We start from the raw sequence: 13,903 nt of genomic DNA, 5'->3' as shown, positions 1-13,903 counted from the left end.
TGTCCTTTTTTTTTTCTTATTTACATTTGTTATATTTATTTGCAAGAGTCTACCTGCAATGAAAGGAGGAGAGGTGGAAGAAGGGAGTTTGTGCATGTCTGGGGAGTAGAGGAAGGGAAAGTGTTACATGGGGTGTTTGGTGCAAGCAGGATCAGTGTAGGTATGGCAACAGACTGCTGTGATTAGTCTGACAAGCACACACAAGCCAGTGTGCTCCAGTTCTTTGCTCTTACTTGGAGCTGGAACTGTAGCCATGGACTGGAACTCAGTTCTGAGAATTTAGTTTAAGCCCATATGTTTCAAATCTTCAAATTAAAATTCAAGGTACTTGAGTGATCTTTTGAATATTTAGCATGATGTCTGTGAACTCTGTAGCAGAAAGAGAATTCTAAACAAAACCAGTATGTTGAGGGTATGATTTTACTAAAGGGATGGCTCATTACTCAAAAATAGTTAGAAATGCATAATTAGAAATTCATAGAAATGAAAAGTGATTTTAATCTCAAATAATGCATATGTATATATGCAATTGGATGTATGGGTTTTTATTTGGGCTACCCAACCAAGTTTTATCCAAATTTTAGTAATTACAATAAGAAAATGCATCTTTTCAATCCATATTTAGCTACAGAGATACCATGGCACTCCAGTACAGACAGTCCTTTCTGTTAGGGAATAAAAGAGTTTATATCTACTAAATGTTCTTTTTTAGTTCTTTATATTACTGGGATTTTGAGGAACTGTTCCCCTCTGTGCCTTTTAAATTTAACATGTACATTGATCTTTAAATCTATGATAGAGTATCAATTATATTGGTGCATCAGCAGGAAGTAGCTTCTGTGTTATTTAATTAACTCAGTTTTTTGAACTTGGCCAAAGCTTTAGTTATAATCTGACAAGTAATGATAGTGTAATTGTCTTCTAATATTGGGAAGGGGATGTCTCATTTCTAAATATTGTGCAGAAGTGATCAGTGTTTTGAGTGTCTGGGTTTTACACCTTTTTTTGATGCAGTATTCCATCTGCTAATAGATGGGCAAATCTCAGCAAGCCACAAAGCTGTCATGTTACATAGCATTTAGCAAATACAGTGATTTCTTCAGTCTCTAGCAGACTTCTTGTTTGTTATACCTGGTTTTATTGCTTCCCTAAAAAAATCCCCAAAACTAAACCCTTTGCAAGCATATAATGTAAAACTCTTCCCTCACTATGACTGTGTCCTTTTCCCATAGTCTGGATTTCTGTTATGTCATGCTTTTGTCTTGTTTTAATTCCTTGTGGTTGCTAACTTGTCCCTAGCTTCTCTCTGAGATGGCCTCTGTTATTTTTCTGAATAGCCATGGTTTCAACATCTTTTGAGAAAAAATGGCCACCAAAGTCCCTCATTTCTCTTATCTTTGGTACAGTCACACATCAGTCATGTGAAGCAGTGCTACCTCGTGTATCAAAGTTTGAAAGTGTGTCTATCATGGCAGAGTGCTTAAGCTCCACCTGATTTACTTGGTTATAACTAGAGTAGCTTGTGTTCTTTTGTCACTTCAGGAAAAGTAATCAAAAACGCCATGAAATAAATGAAATAAAACAAGTTAGTTTTTTTATTATATTCCTTTTACTCCTAACCCCACTTTGTTTTCAGAGTGAAATTTGCTATCTGTTCCCTTATGTTTCTGTATGAGTTCAGGTTTTTTGATATATTCTGTGAAACGGATCTTGTTTTCCTTTTCTCCTGGTGTAAGACAGACATGAAGTTTCCTTGAAGACTATGGGTAAAAGTGCTTCCCTGGTCAAACCCCAAACTCTCTTTGTAACAGACTTGTGTGTTCAGGCTATAGATAGTGATATTCTTTCCAAAAGAAGTTTGGGTGGTTGGGTTATTTTGGGGGGTTTTTTGTCACTTTACATAGAAGCTGTCTTCATAATAAATTTATGTTGGCCTAATTAGCTGGGAGAGGTTTCTCGTGTATCTAGCCTTCATATTTCTCAATTTGGAAATTCATCTGTGCTATCCAACTTGCTTGGATCCTTGAAGCAAAGCTGACATCTTCAGGTTGTGTTTCTTATTTATATCTGCCAAGATTTATTTTTGTTATAAAATCTTTGCATTTTAAAAGGAGAGTTAATATTATTTGTTCATTATTTCCTTTTTTGTTTTCCTTATACTGAAAGGAAGTAGGAAAAATGAAGATGGAAAGTGTTTCTTGGTTTTTGAGCCAAGAAGTAAATTTCTGAGAGGCAGCTCTGAGTGTGCTGCAGTAATTCCAGCTGTTCTGCAAGCTTTTCTCCATTTCCTTACTGTAAAGGGACACAGTCAGTAAAACAGGAAGAGATTGTCTGGTGTATGTGACTTTTAATACAGGGTTCTTCTAGTCCTGTTGAGGAGTTCTAGACTTTCGTAGTTAAGAGCATGTATACTAGTTAAGGATTGTACATCCTTGGTATCTGTTTTGCTAAAGATAGAAAAAATATCTCTTTTTCCCTCTGTATTTTCCAGTTAGCAAAAATGGATCTGACTCAGTATGGAAACTTACCAATACAGGCTTCAAATTTGAGATTTTTATGAGTATTTTTATGATAGCATGGAATATGACAATTTACCCATGGCTATCATAATTTCCATCTCATCCTTCCTCGGGTGAGGTTTCTTGAAGTACATTTGTTCTGTCTCTATGATATTTTTTCCTTGTACTTAATCTGAATTGGTTTTCTTCTGAGCTAAAGTAGCTCTCTCCTGACTTATCTTTTGTGTTGAGATAAACTAGGATGAGATATCATTATATTAGCAGTGTTGTAACCCATGCCAGACCTTCTACCTGGATCCTGCTGCTTGTTTGTCATCTACTGGAAGGTGTTCCATTCTGGGAAAGTCATCATTATGTTGCTTTTCATCATAAGTAGACAAGTTAATCAGTGTTAAAAGATAATGAGGTCTAATTTATATTAATGCTTTCTTTATCTTGGGACTTTAGGACGTCCCAAATTTAAGCAATAACTTGCAAAGGTATAATCTGGGGTCTACAGCATCTTTGCTGTGCTAAGGTGTCATCTCCCTAAGCTTCTGTCACCTCTTTTTTATCATCCTTGTTCTCCTCCTCACTGACACCATACCTGCTTGGTGTCTCTCAGGATGAGACAGGATCCCTCTGTCCTTTCTCTGTACACACCAGAAGTCTCATATACTCAAACCCTAAAGGAGGTTTGTGAATTTAAATCTGGCTTTATTCTGACTATGGTCACACCACCCTCAGTGCCCAAGGAATAGATGCAGCAGAATGGGTTTTCATCAGCTTGCTAAGAAGTACTTTGGGCTTAGTAGGTTCAGCATGAACCTTTTCCATCAGAAAATATTTCATATTTACAGGGTGTTCATTTCTGGAAGGATCCTATACTCATTTTATTCTTAGGAAAATTCATTAATGATGCATTGCAATTGAAGGTGAGCTTTAATAGAAGGGTCAGGAATTAAAAGTTATGTCTGGATTTTTTTTCCTTTTTTTTTTTCTTTAGTTAGACACATGTATTGACAGGATAAAGGAATGATTATTCCATGAAGGTGCTCATTTAAAGTGATTGTTTCCCTATTCTACAGAGTTACCAGTTATCTGGGGAAGTACATTATCATAGACACACATTTTCATTCATTTCCCATTCTGTTTGATTACACTATAAATGTGGGAGTTTTTAGGCTAAATTTACTGTGCTTGTCAATTCTCCTTAATCCCTCACTACAAATCAGTTAATTGGTGATCACTCAGTGATACTATGAATAAATAGTTTCAAATGTTTCACAACTAGGTGTGGAAACACCTTTGAACCAAAGCTTGTTCTTTTTGTGTTTTCTTTGTATCATTGTATTCATTCTCTTGTTTTTTCATTCTAAGAAGAGTCTGTTATGTCCTAAGTGTGATAAAATACAGTTTCTCAGGACCTTGCATAGTGCAACTTAAATAGAAGAAACAAAGTATCCCAGTTTCTCCTAATGAAATTAAGCCTTGACTTAAATGTAGTTTTTAAACTTTAATGGTTTTTGTTTAAATACACAGAATTATTACATACATCTCACAAATGTATGATTTTTTTGCTATAAACAAATTCTAATCCTGGAGCACTAAAACCCAATTCTGGTGCAATTCAGTAGTTTTAATGAATATGACCAAGGAGAAACTAAAACTCTGCTTTGAGTGAATAAAACAAATGAAACCATTACATTAAAAATGTATTTTTATAAGGGGCAAAAATTATGAAACCTGCACAGGGCATCAAGTATAAGTAAAAATAACTTACTTGGTTTTTGGTGTAGCTAAAGTTATGAGCAAAGTATCAAACACCCTTAAAAGTGTTGGGAAGGGTCAGGAAGGATGAGGAGAGTAATTAAATTTTTCCTTTTTTTTCCCCTCTCACTCCTCTCCCTCAGGATGCTTTAACACCTGAAGACGGATGTTTCATTGGAAGCACTAATGGCTGTTGGCATGCCTTGGATAAGGTGGTGACCGCTGGATGTCATTTGTTTCTGTTCACTGTGGAGAGACAAAATTGACTCCATTTGGAGTTGAGAGCAAAAGCAGAACAGACCTCTCAAGATGACTGATCCTATGATGGATTTTTTTGATGATGCCAATCTTTTTAGTGAGACCTTAGAAGGTTTGTCAGATGATGCCTTTGTTCAACCTGGACCTGTTTCACTTGTTGATGAATTGAATTTGGGTGCAGAATTTGAACCATTGCACATAGACTCACTGAACCATGTGCAAGATGCTCAAAATCAACAAAAGATGAGTGAGTTTGATCAGCTGAATCAGTATGATTCACTGAAGCTTCACTCAGTAAATCAGTCTTTTAATAGCTCAGCTGACAATGTCTTATCACCACACTCTCAGTTCAATTGTTCACCAGTTCATCCGCAAAACCAGTCCAATGGGATGTTTCCAGATGTGGCTGATGGCAGTCCTATGTGGGGTCATCAAACTGCCACAACTGTTTCAAATCAAAATGGGTCCCCTTTTCACCAAGGACATTCTCAGTCTATGCAGCAAAACAAAAGCTTTGTAGCACACCATGACTTTGCCTTATTTCAGGCTAATGAACCACAGCATCAGTGTGCCTCGCTACGGCCGCAGCAGAGCAGGAACAGCACGGGGCAGGATGCTCTGAGTCAGCCAAAAGACTTCATGGAAGTAAACGTGTCTACTTCCCTCAGAGTCAGTGTTAACCACCCACCTTCAGTTTCTAATCCATCGACTTCACAGCAGCCTCTGTCTGTTCAACAGTTTTCTCAAACTGCAAGTGCTTCAATACATTTTTGTGGGAATCAAGAAGGAAATTTTGATGGACAGTCCCCAACTATTACTCCGTGTTCTGTCAGTAATAGTCAACAATTTTCATCTCCGTATTCTTACTCTAATAATCACATTTCTCCTACCAGCCTTCTTCAGCCTACAACAGCCCTCTCTACCAGCCAGCAGACACACTCTATCTCTGACTTCACTGGAAGCGATGCCTTTACATCTCAAACAGGGACCAAGCAAGAAACAACCGAGCACATGTTGAATCCTAACACAACTTTGAATTCAAGTACTTTTCAAATGTTGCATTCTGCGCATCCTCAGGGCAACTTTAGTAGTTCGAAACTCTCTCCTGTGAATATTAATTTTCCAGCTTCTACTGGTTCTGCTTCTCAGATAAGCCATTTCACCGACTCTATTGAAAGCAACGGTTTTACATCTTTAGATGACAACTTACTTCATCAAGTGGAGACTCACAGTGAACCATTCACAGGACTTGACCCAGACGACCTCTTGCAGGAAGACCTTCTGCCACAGTTCGATGACTCTGCGTTTGTTCAGGATAGCACAAGCCATGTTTTAGAGCATGACCTAGAACACCACATAACCCCACAGCAGGTGACACCGTCATCCGAACTCGTTCGGGCACCGTCTCAAACTCAGATCCATCCTTGGCATTCTTCAGTTTCTAATCAGCACCTGCAAGGCAGAAGTCGTGCAACCTTACAAGGACAGGTATGTAGGGATTTGGGCAGTGGGGGTTTGAGCCATCTGATTTGGTTAATGGGGTGAAATGAATAATAGTGACTGGTGCTTCAGTCAAAGCATAACTGAAGTCTCTGAGCTGTTATTTGACCCTGAAGAAGTCTAGTTTAGGAGGAAAAAAACCTAACCAGTTGATGCAGACATTGCTTGATCCTGTTGTTTTCCTATCACTGCAGAAAGCAAGACTACATGATCTTACTCAGATAAAAATGGTGTTGCTCCTTCTGCTGCTTGTACTTCTGAAGTACAACAGAGAAAATTTACTGGTTTATGATTTTGATGTGAATATAATGGCTTATTGTCTTGAAAATTACTTAGAGAAACATGTTTTTAAGACCTTTGGTAAGGTTTGTATGGCTGATTTCCTGCAAGAATTGTGGTCATGTTGTTGTTCTGTCCTTTGCTTTGTGTCTTTGTGCTCATGCTCATTGCCTAAAAATACACACTTATTCTTGATTTTCATGTGTTCAATAATAATAGAAAACATATAAAAAGCTGTATGTTGGATTTCGTTACTTTTGGCTAAACCAAAAAATTCAGTAGTTGTTTTAGTATAATGTGCCCATCTACTGCAAGTATTTGAGTTCTCCATGAGGAGGACAAGATGACATAAAAATTGTTTGCTATTTTTCAATCTGTGGATTTCAAAACAGATGCAACTCTGACATCAAACATAATTTACAGCAGACGGCTTTAAAAAGGTTTTAGTAACTGTTACTTCTGTATTCTTGCTACCAATATTCTCTCTACCTGAGAATATAGAATGTTGCCTTTCTGGGAAAAAAAATATGGGGAAGGCAAGGACCTAAACTACTGATTTTTGCTTCTCTGAGTTTGTAGGACACAGGCCTGTGGAGACAATGTAGCATTTTTCTTTCCCCCTCTGTTAATTTTAGATCATTAGCGTAGAGATAAGGGCTTAACACGCTTAATCTTTGGTCTTGGTTCAGTAGATTGCTTCTCCATTACAACTTCTGCTTATGTTTATGGAGCGTGTAATTGTCAATTCCTACCAGTGAAACTTTTTCTGTAAACTGTGATGTGATGTTAATGGAACAGGGATATCCAGCAGTGCGGTTCAGATGAGCTTGATTAACTGAATGATGCAGTAGATGCAATCTGTTGGTTTTGATAAACATTTCCTTTCTCCTTCCCTGCCTAAAAAAACAAAAGAGAGTGCAGCCAAGTAGGCGCTCTTGTCAGAGATGTCTGTAAGCTGGAGACAGGGGCTGCAGCAGCTGCCAGGGGAAGGTGATCCTGTTGGAGTGTGTGGGCAGTGGGAGCAGTGCCCCCTTCCCTGCCGGGCTCGAGGGGCTGGGAACAGAGCTGTGGAGGCTTTTGGGCTCCTGAGCATACCTGGGGTGAAGAGGAAATTCCAGGAAAAGTAGGGGTGGTGAGAATCCCAGGGATTACTATCATTTTTGAGGAGCATCTGGGATATAAGCCAGGCAATGAAAAGCAGGTCCAATAAAACTTTCTGATGCTGTGACTTTTGTGTTGTATCCATCAGAACCTTTTCAGACTTGCTTCGATCTCACTGACATCAGTTTTAGCGTTTTGCTTTGCATCAAGGAATAGAGGGAAAGTTCTCAGATATGTGGAGAACCTTTAAAGTTTAGGGGTTTGGTTTTGTTTTTATCATGGTGTGAAAACAAAACAACTTTGCAGTATTTGAAATTTTAATGTTTTTCCTCTTTGAAATGAAACAGCCGGAAACCAGATAGTTATAAAATTGCTTGGTTTGGTTTTACTATTTTGGGGTATGCAATAAATTGTATAAATTGGATTCTGACCTTGAGTTTATCTGGTCAGACAGATGTTTAATGTTTCCTTCAGAAACTGGTTGTGAACTGGTAGCTGTCAAACTGTTGAGGAATGTACAGAAGCAAACAGTGTAGAAGGCTCTTTAAATCAGTGGAGTATGTAGTATGAATAGTAATGGAAATGTATGGCAATTACTGAAGTGTTTCAGATCTGTCCTTTGACTGACTACAATTCTAAGAAGGGCTTTAGTTGTAATTCTCACTTTTATTCTTTGATCTCTTTTTAGAATTTCAAGTTCAAGATGAGTTGGTTCTGTTAGAGCTTTTCACAAATGTGTGCAGTTTAACCAGGGAGGAAAAAGATGAGGTAAAGGGAGAAGGAATTTTGATTGTCCTGACACTGGTTGACTTTAGGTAGGAGTCAGTTGGGAAGGGATTTTGACAAGTTTCATATGTAATATGAAATTGTTAACTTTTAATTTTTTAACATATTGAGGAAACAATTACTAGTGAATTTAGTTGGTTTTTTTATCAGTTTCAGTTTGATAATGGTTGATGTTTTCTCAGAAAGAATATTTTATAAAATAGTTATTGAACTGTAGGTATTGGAACAGACCCAATATTAGACAACCAAAGATCTTTAACTGTAGTTAGACTGAAGTTATTTAAATTAAGGCAGAACATTAAATACTTGTTTCAGTATTTGAGAGCAAGCATACTCATAACATTTTTACTTGTATGGTTATTCTTTTGATGGAAATTAATTTAAAAATTAATACAATCTTCAGTGTAATAATGCTGCAGAATTAAAAAGACTGTCTTAGAGTGCTAATATGCTTTCTGCTGTAATTAGATCAGAATTGTAAATAAATTGCACCCTTAATTTTACATCATGCATTTTTCATCAGAGTTAGTTTGAGAACAGAAAGTAAAGTGAAATGCTGAAGACTCCTGTAGCCTTAGCTTTGACTAATACAAGACTTCTGTTCTTTTAACTCCACTTAAAACTGGTTTGAGTTTGCTAAGGCTAAATAATCTATTTCCTTCTCAGAAGGATAAAAAAAGGCTTCAACATTGTTGTACATCTCTAGAAGAAAAAGGAAGTTGAAAAGATAATGTGAAATATAAACTGTTGGAAAAATAATGTGAAGTATAAACTCTTGGAAAGATAATCTTAAGTATAAACTGTCTTTAGAGAAGATTACAGCTGTCTCACTGTGTATGTTATGTCTTCTGGCTGCACACATGAAAGTAGAGGAATTGAGATAAAAAATAATATGAAAATGAAAAATATACTGATGAAAAATAACATTTCATTAATAATATGAAGCGCTATAGGATGAGGTGGTACTCTTAGTTTTTAAATCACTTTTTTTTTTCCTTTTTGTGACTAAAAGTTTGGCACCTAACTTGACAATTCAGTGTATTCATGAATTTGTGTAAAAACTGACTTGAAACATGCAAGTACTTTTATGCCTGCAAGCCTGAGCTGTCCTACCATTTCTTTTCTGGAAATAGATGACACTAATTTTTTTGAAAGAATTTGTATTGCCCTTGTTGAAAGTTTGGCAAAGTCTGAACCTCATAGATGATTGCTTGGGTGGTGTTGTACCCCAGGACATCTGTATATATCAGAGTGGCATAACCTCATATATGAGCTTATCATCAGAGAGGGAATTAACTCTCACCAGATCCAGATCCAGATTTATGTGCTGCTGAGATGTCCTGAATTGTCACAGGCTGTTCATGTCTGACTTTGCTATCAGATGGCACTTTTATAACAACTCTAAATTCATTGTAGACATGTATCCCTTGGATTACTCCACTTGTAAAACTTATCATGCTATTGGTTGCTGTTCTACTTGTATATACAGTTGTGGACTGTGAAGTTTTTATGAGAGATACACATAGTAAGCAGTGATGTGCTTTCTTGGCTATGAGGTCTAAGTCCAAACAGCTGCCTAATACATAAGCAGTTATGGAAATGGCTCAAAATAAAGGATATAGGATTTCTATGTATATGCGTATACCCTATATTGTACAGATGTAGTAATAGTGTGTTTCTTATATTCTATATGGTTCAATTTTAAGTAAGCTTGTAACAAGGAATATATTAAATTAAGGAATTGCTCATACTATGCAGAACTTCTTTGTAGAAGAATAGTAAATTTACAGGTTATGGTTCCTAAGTGTTGGTACAATACAAGATTTTAAAATTATGGTGCTGCTATGTGCACGTCGCTTGGGAAGCAGTGCAATATTCAGTGAGATTGAGCACAACAAAATACACTTCTGAAAATGTGTTCTAGTTTGCATCTAGTCAAAAGTTGGACTTGATGATTTTGGGAGTCTGTTCCAACCTTAATGATTCTATGATTGGAAATCTAGATGTCTGTTCCAGTAAGCATTTGGGTTCATTACAAATCATATCTTGTAATTTTGATATGTAAAAAACCTCTATACCCCTAACATGGATTATTCTTCCTAAAGTACTGAATAGTGCTGGTATAACTCCCACTAAGCATATCCAATATTCTTATGTTTTTCCTTTAATTAGAGTCAATTTTACGGGTGACATCATATTAATAAAGTAAATCTTTACCTGAAGCTTCTTTTTAAGCATTTCTACAAGTTGTCTGCACCGGATTTAATTTTCTGCGCCTCAAGAACATTTTTTACCTTCCTCGTAGGAACTTAAATTCTGTACCACAATGAGGCAGCAGAATTCCCAGCACCTAATAAGTTTATCATCCTTATCAATCCCTCCACTGATCACCTTTATGCAATATTTTGCAGGGTTTTTTGCTTTATTTCAGTGATTTGAGAAAATCCTGCACAAACATGTGGGATTGACCATGGCAAAGCTGTGTCAAATGCCCAGAGTCAATAAGAAGAGTAGGGCAGCATCTCTAAGCCTAAGTAGTGCAGTTCTTGGAATGAAGTTCTAAATTACAGCTGTATATAATATAATGTTTTCATTATTAATCTATGGCTTTTTGCCAGTAACATATTAATCGTGTAAAGACCAATGTTTTGATAGCTTTATTTATAGTTGAATGTGTATGAAGCACTTGCTTTTGTATATATTATATATTTTTATATAAACCTTTTGTACATTTTATTTTTTAAAATTGAAAATTGCATAGGTTGGGGAAAGAACATACATGTTTGTGAGATAAATTTGAAATACATTTCTTGAAGAGTATAATTTTTATTGTCTCCATTTTCATTTCCCCTGTTTTGGCTTTCAAAATAAAACTGTGTAGTAAGGGCAAGACAAAAATTGCTGGGCTTTTCAGAACACTGAAAATGTGTGTGTGCCAGAGTATCTCTTTTACAGTTCTAAATGCTTTATGAGTTTCTTAGTAATTTCTGATGAGTGGAATTTTTTGGATCTTGTTGCTATCATGAATGCTTTTCTTAAACCTTTTTTGAGAAGGTCTCTCTCAACCTTCATCACTTGTCAAATAATTAGGCTGTCCAATTCTTTGTGTATGTTTCCTCTTTAAAATTAAATACTTGCTGTTTTAATGATTGTCATAATATAATAATATATTTTTTCCCTGAGATAATTGCATACTCATTAAATACCTACTATAATTGTCTCTGAAATGTGCCAAAAGAGAAGCATTTTTGTAAAAAGTAGCTAACAGATGGCAGGCATAGGAAGAAAGCTTCTGGCTGGGTCAAATTGCAGGAGTAAAATAGCAAGGTGAGACTAGTTGATAAAAATAAGTTAAATTGGTATTAATTTTTTAATGATAATGCAGGGTAAGTGTGGTTGAAAAATCTAAATAACTATTTGGAAATAGGTGTCTTGTTAACATGGAAAAACTACAAAGCAATTCATTAATATGAGAGTACTGATATAATTGTGCAGTCTTAGTGTCTGGAAGAAGTGGTACCTAATTATATAAAAACGAGAAAACAAGATCCATGTTAAATTGTCTTTTAAACACAGCAACCCATTCTATAGGCTGTTCAAGCTGTAGTTCAATATATGCCTAAACTATAATAAATGATCAGGTAAAAGGCAGTTTATAAAAAAAAAAAAGCTCTTATTCTTTCATTTTGTCTTCTGTTAATGCAATGTTTGGGCTATGAACTGCACGGGGTAACTCCTTTAGGTACGGAGAAACTTTGCCCTTTTTTTGTCACGGGTGTTTTTCCAGAGCCCAAGTTCCTGGTTCAGTTCTCAGTTGCTCAGGATCAGGTTCCCCAGCACAGTGCAGGGGAGCTTGTCCAGGCACACAAACACCTGAGGGTGTCACGAGCACAGGACCAGGCCATTGCAGTGGTGCCCAGTGACAGGACAAGGGGCACAGACTGAAACTCAGGAGCTTCCATCTAAATACGAATAACAACTGCTTTACTGTGAGGGTGGCAGAGCTTTGGAACAGCTGCCCAGAGAGCTCCTGGAGTCTCCTTCTACTTGAGAGCTGTCTGGACACCATCCTTTGCAGCCTGTCCTGCAGGGTTGAACTACCTCTACATGAACCACAACTACATAAACTACTTCCATTCCCCCAGCCATTCTGTGATTGTGTGACAGAGGAAGGAGTGGGAGGAATTATTTTCTGCAGTACAAGCAAAATAATTGTGTGTGGGCCTGCAGCATTAAATGCAAAGAGAGTGCAAGTGGGCTCATTGTGGCACTGTCCATTGGCTCCAGTAACCTGCTTTAACTAACACTGGTATCTAGACTCTGCATTTTTGAGTGGCTAGGAACATATCATTGCCTGTAAAACTTCCACAGCAGCATTTTATCTTGAGACATTTTATAGAAAATCAACACTTTATGAAGTGTTAGTGAAGGGTTATTACTAAAAGAGCAGCAGAACTTGTAAAGATGTTAACCAGTAGTGTGGTTTTGAAGCCAGAGAATCTGATACTTTTGGAATTCGTGTGGCTTTTCTTCAGATGTCTGTGTGTTTTGTGCACTCAGGTTTTGCAATTTCTTTTAGCTGTTAATGTTACTTCTAAATATACAGACAGATCAAAATAATTTTCAACACTTTGTTTCCCAAACAGCCTCCCACATCTGGAGAGGTATTGTTTTCTTTGTTTATTATCAGGTTTAAAAAAATTGCTCAATTTCCTGGTTACACAGATTTCTAAGAGAGTGTTTATTATCAGGTGCTGAGTGGATTGAATTTGGGAACTCTTAAGGCTAATAAATATAAATTAGTGGGATTCTTAGGATGATGAGACCGAGAATTCTAATGCTGATTTCAGTAAGCATGATAAATGAAGCTACAAATGTAGCTTTAGGCTAGAAAAGATGACAAGTCTTACATTTTTGAAAGCTGTGTAATTTGTAGCAGAGATTGATTTTTCTTTCATAAATGTGGCAGGTTTTCTTTTGTGTGGATTATTTGGCTTGTATTTGTACTTGAGTTTTTTGTTCCCTTGATATCTTGCTGTGAAGGCAAGCATTTTAATTTATATCTCCTGAAATTGTTCCTATCTTTTACAAATGCCTGCTCAGGAGTTAGCCTGTATTTGAAAATAATTTCAATGTTAGCAGCATATCATGTATGTGTACATAATGCTGTTGAGCAGCATATTGAATTGCAAACTAGAATTAGTTTCATAGATTAATATCAGAATTAGTTTCATAGATTATCTTTTAAGAGATACTCATGACCTCACAATTTAGTTTTAGTTGGTATCTTGGAAAGAAAAGACAACTTGGCCTTAGCATTAAAGAAGCTGTTGCAAATATTGTGGTTCTGAGATTTTTGTGTATTTTCTTAGACTTTGAAACATTGTTTCAAAACAATAGCCCTACTGATAGGTTTTTAAAATAATCCTAAGTAATCTTAAAAGGAATTGTTTCACTGTGCCTTAGTTTTCTAATGAGCACCACAATACAGATTGAATATTCTTTAATAGTATTTTAGGCAAACTCACAAGAAAAGCATAGCTCTTGTGCTTTTTGAGACTTGCAACATGCTATGGCTTCCAGCACCTGTTTATATTCCTCAGAAGGATAAGAAAATGCAGTACATGTGTGTTGTTTTTTATCTTTAAGTCATTGCAGCAGATGTCCATGAGGCCTAGGTATGGCTCAGCCTGATGTGTAAACTTTGTTGT

General features: G+C 36.5%; 1 protein-coding gene across 4 annotated transcripts in view; it reads left to right on the top strand.

Annotated features, from left to right (window-relative positions):
* Positions 1 to 4,512: 4,512 nt before the first annotated feature.
* The window catches only part of CHD9 (chromodomain helicase DNA binding protein 9), a 71,592-nt gene continuing 62,201 nt past the window's right edge, over positions 4,513 to 13,903 (top strand). For all 4 annotated transcript variants that reach the window (XR_010346959.1, XM_064387255.1, XM_064387256.1 and 1 more), the window contains exon 1: positions 4,513 to 6,014. Coding sequence is in view for 3 of the 4 variants with exons in the window: in XM_064387255.1 (XP_064243325.1) it covers positions 4,578 to 6,014 (1,437 nt within the window). In the remaining variant the exon portion in view is untranslated. The remainder of the gene's footprint in view (positions 6,015 to 13,903) is intronic.

Source organism: Passer domesticus, chromosome 12 (genome assembly GCF_036417665.1).
Source record: "Passer domesticus isolate bPasDom1 chromosome 12, bPasDom1.hap1, whole genome shotgun sequence".
Classification (NCBI taxonomy): Eukaryota; Metazoa; Chordata; class Aves; order Passeriformes; family Passeridae; genus Passer; species Passer domesticus.
Note: the sequence above shows the minus strand (reverse complement) of the source record. Positions and strands in the feature narration are given on the sequence as shown.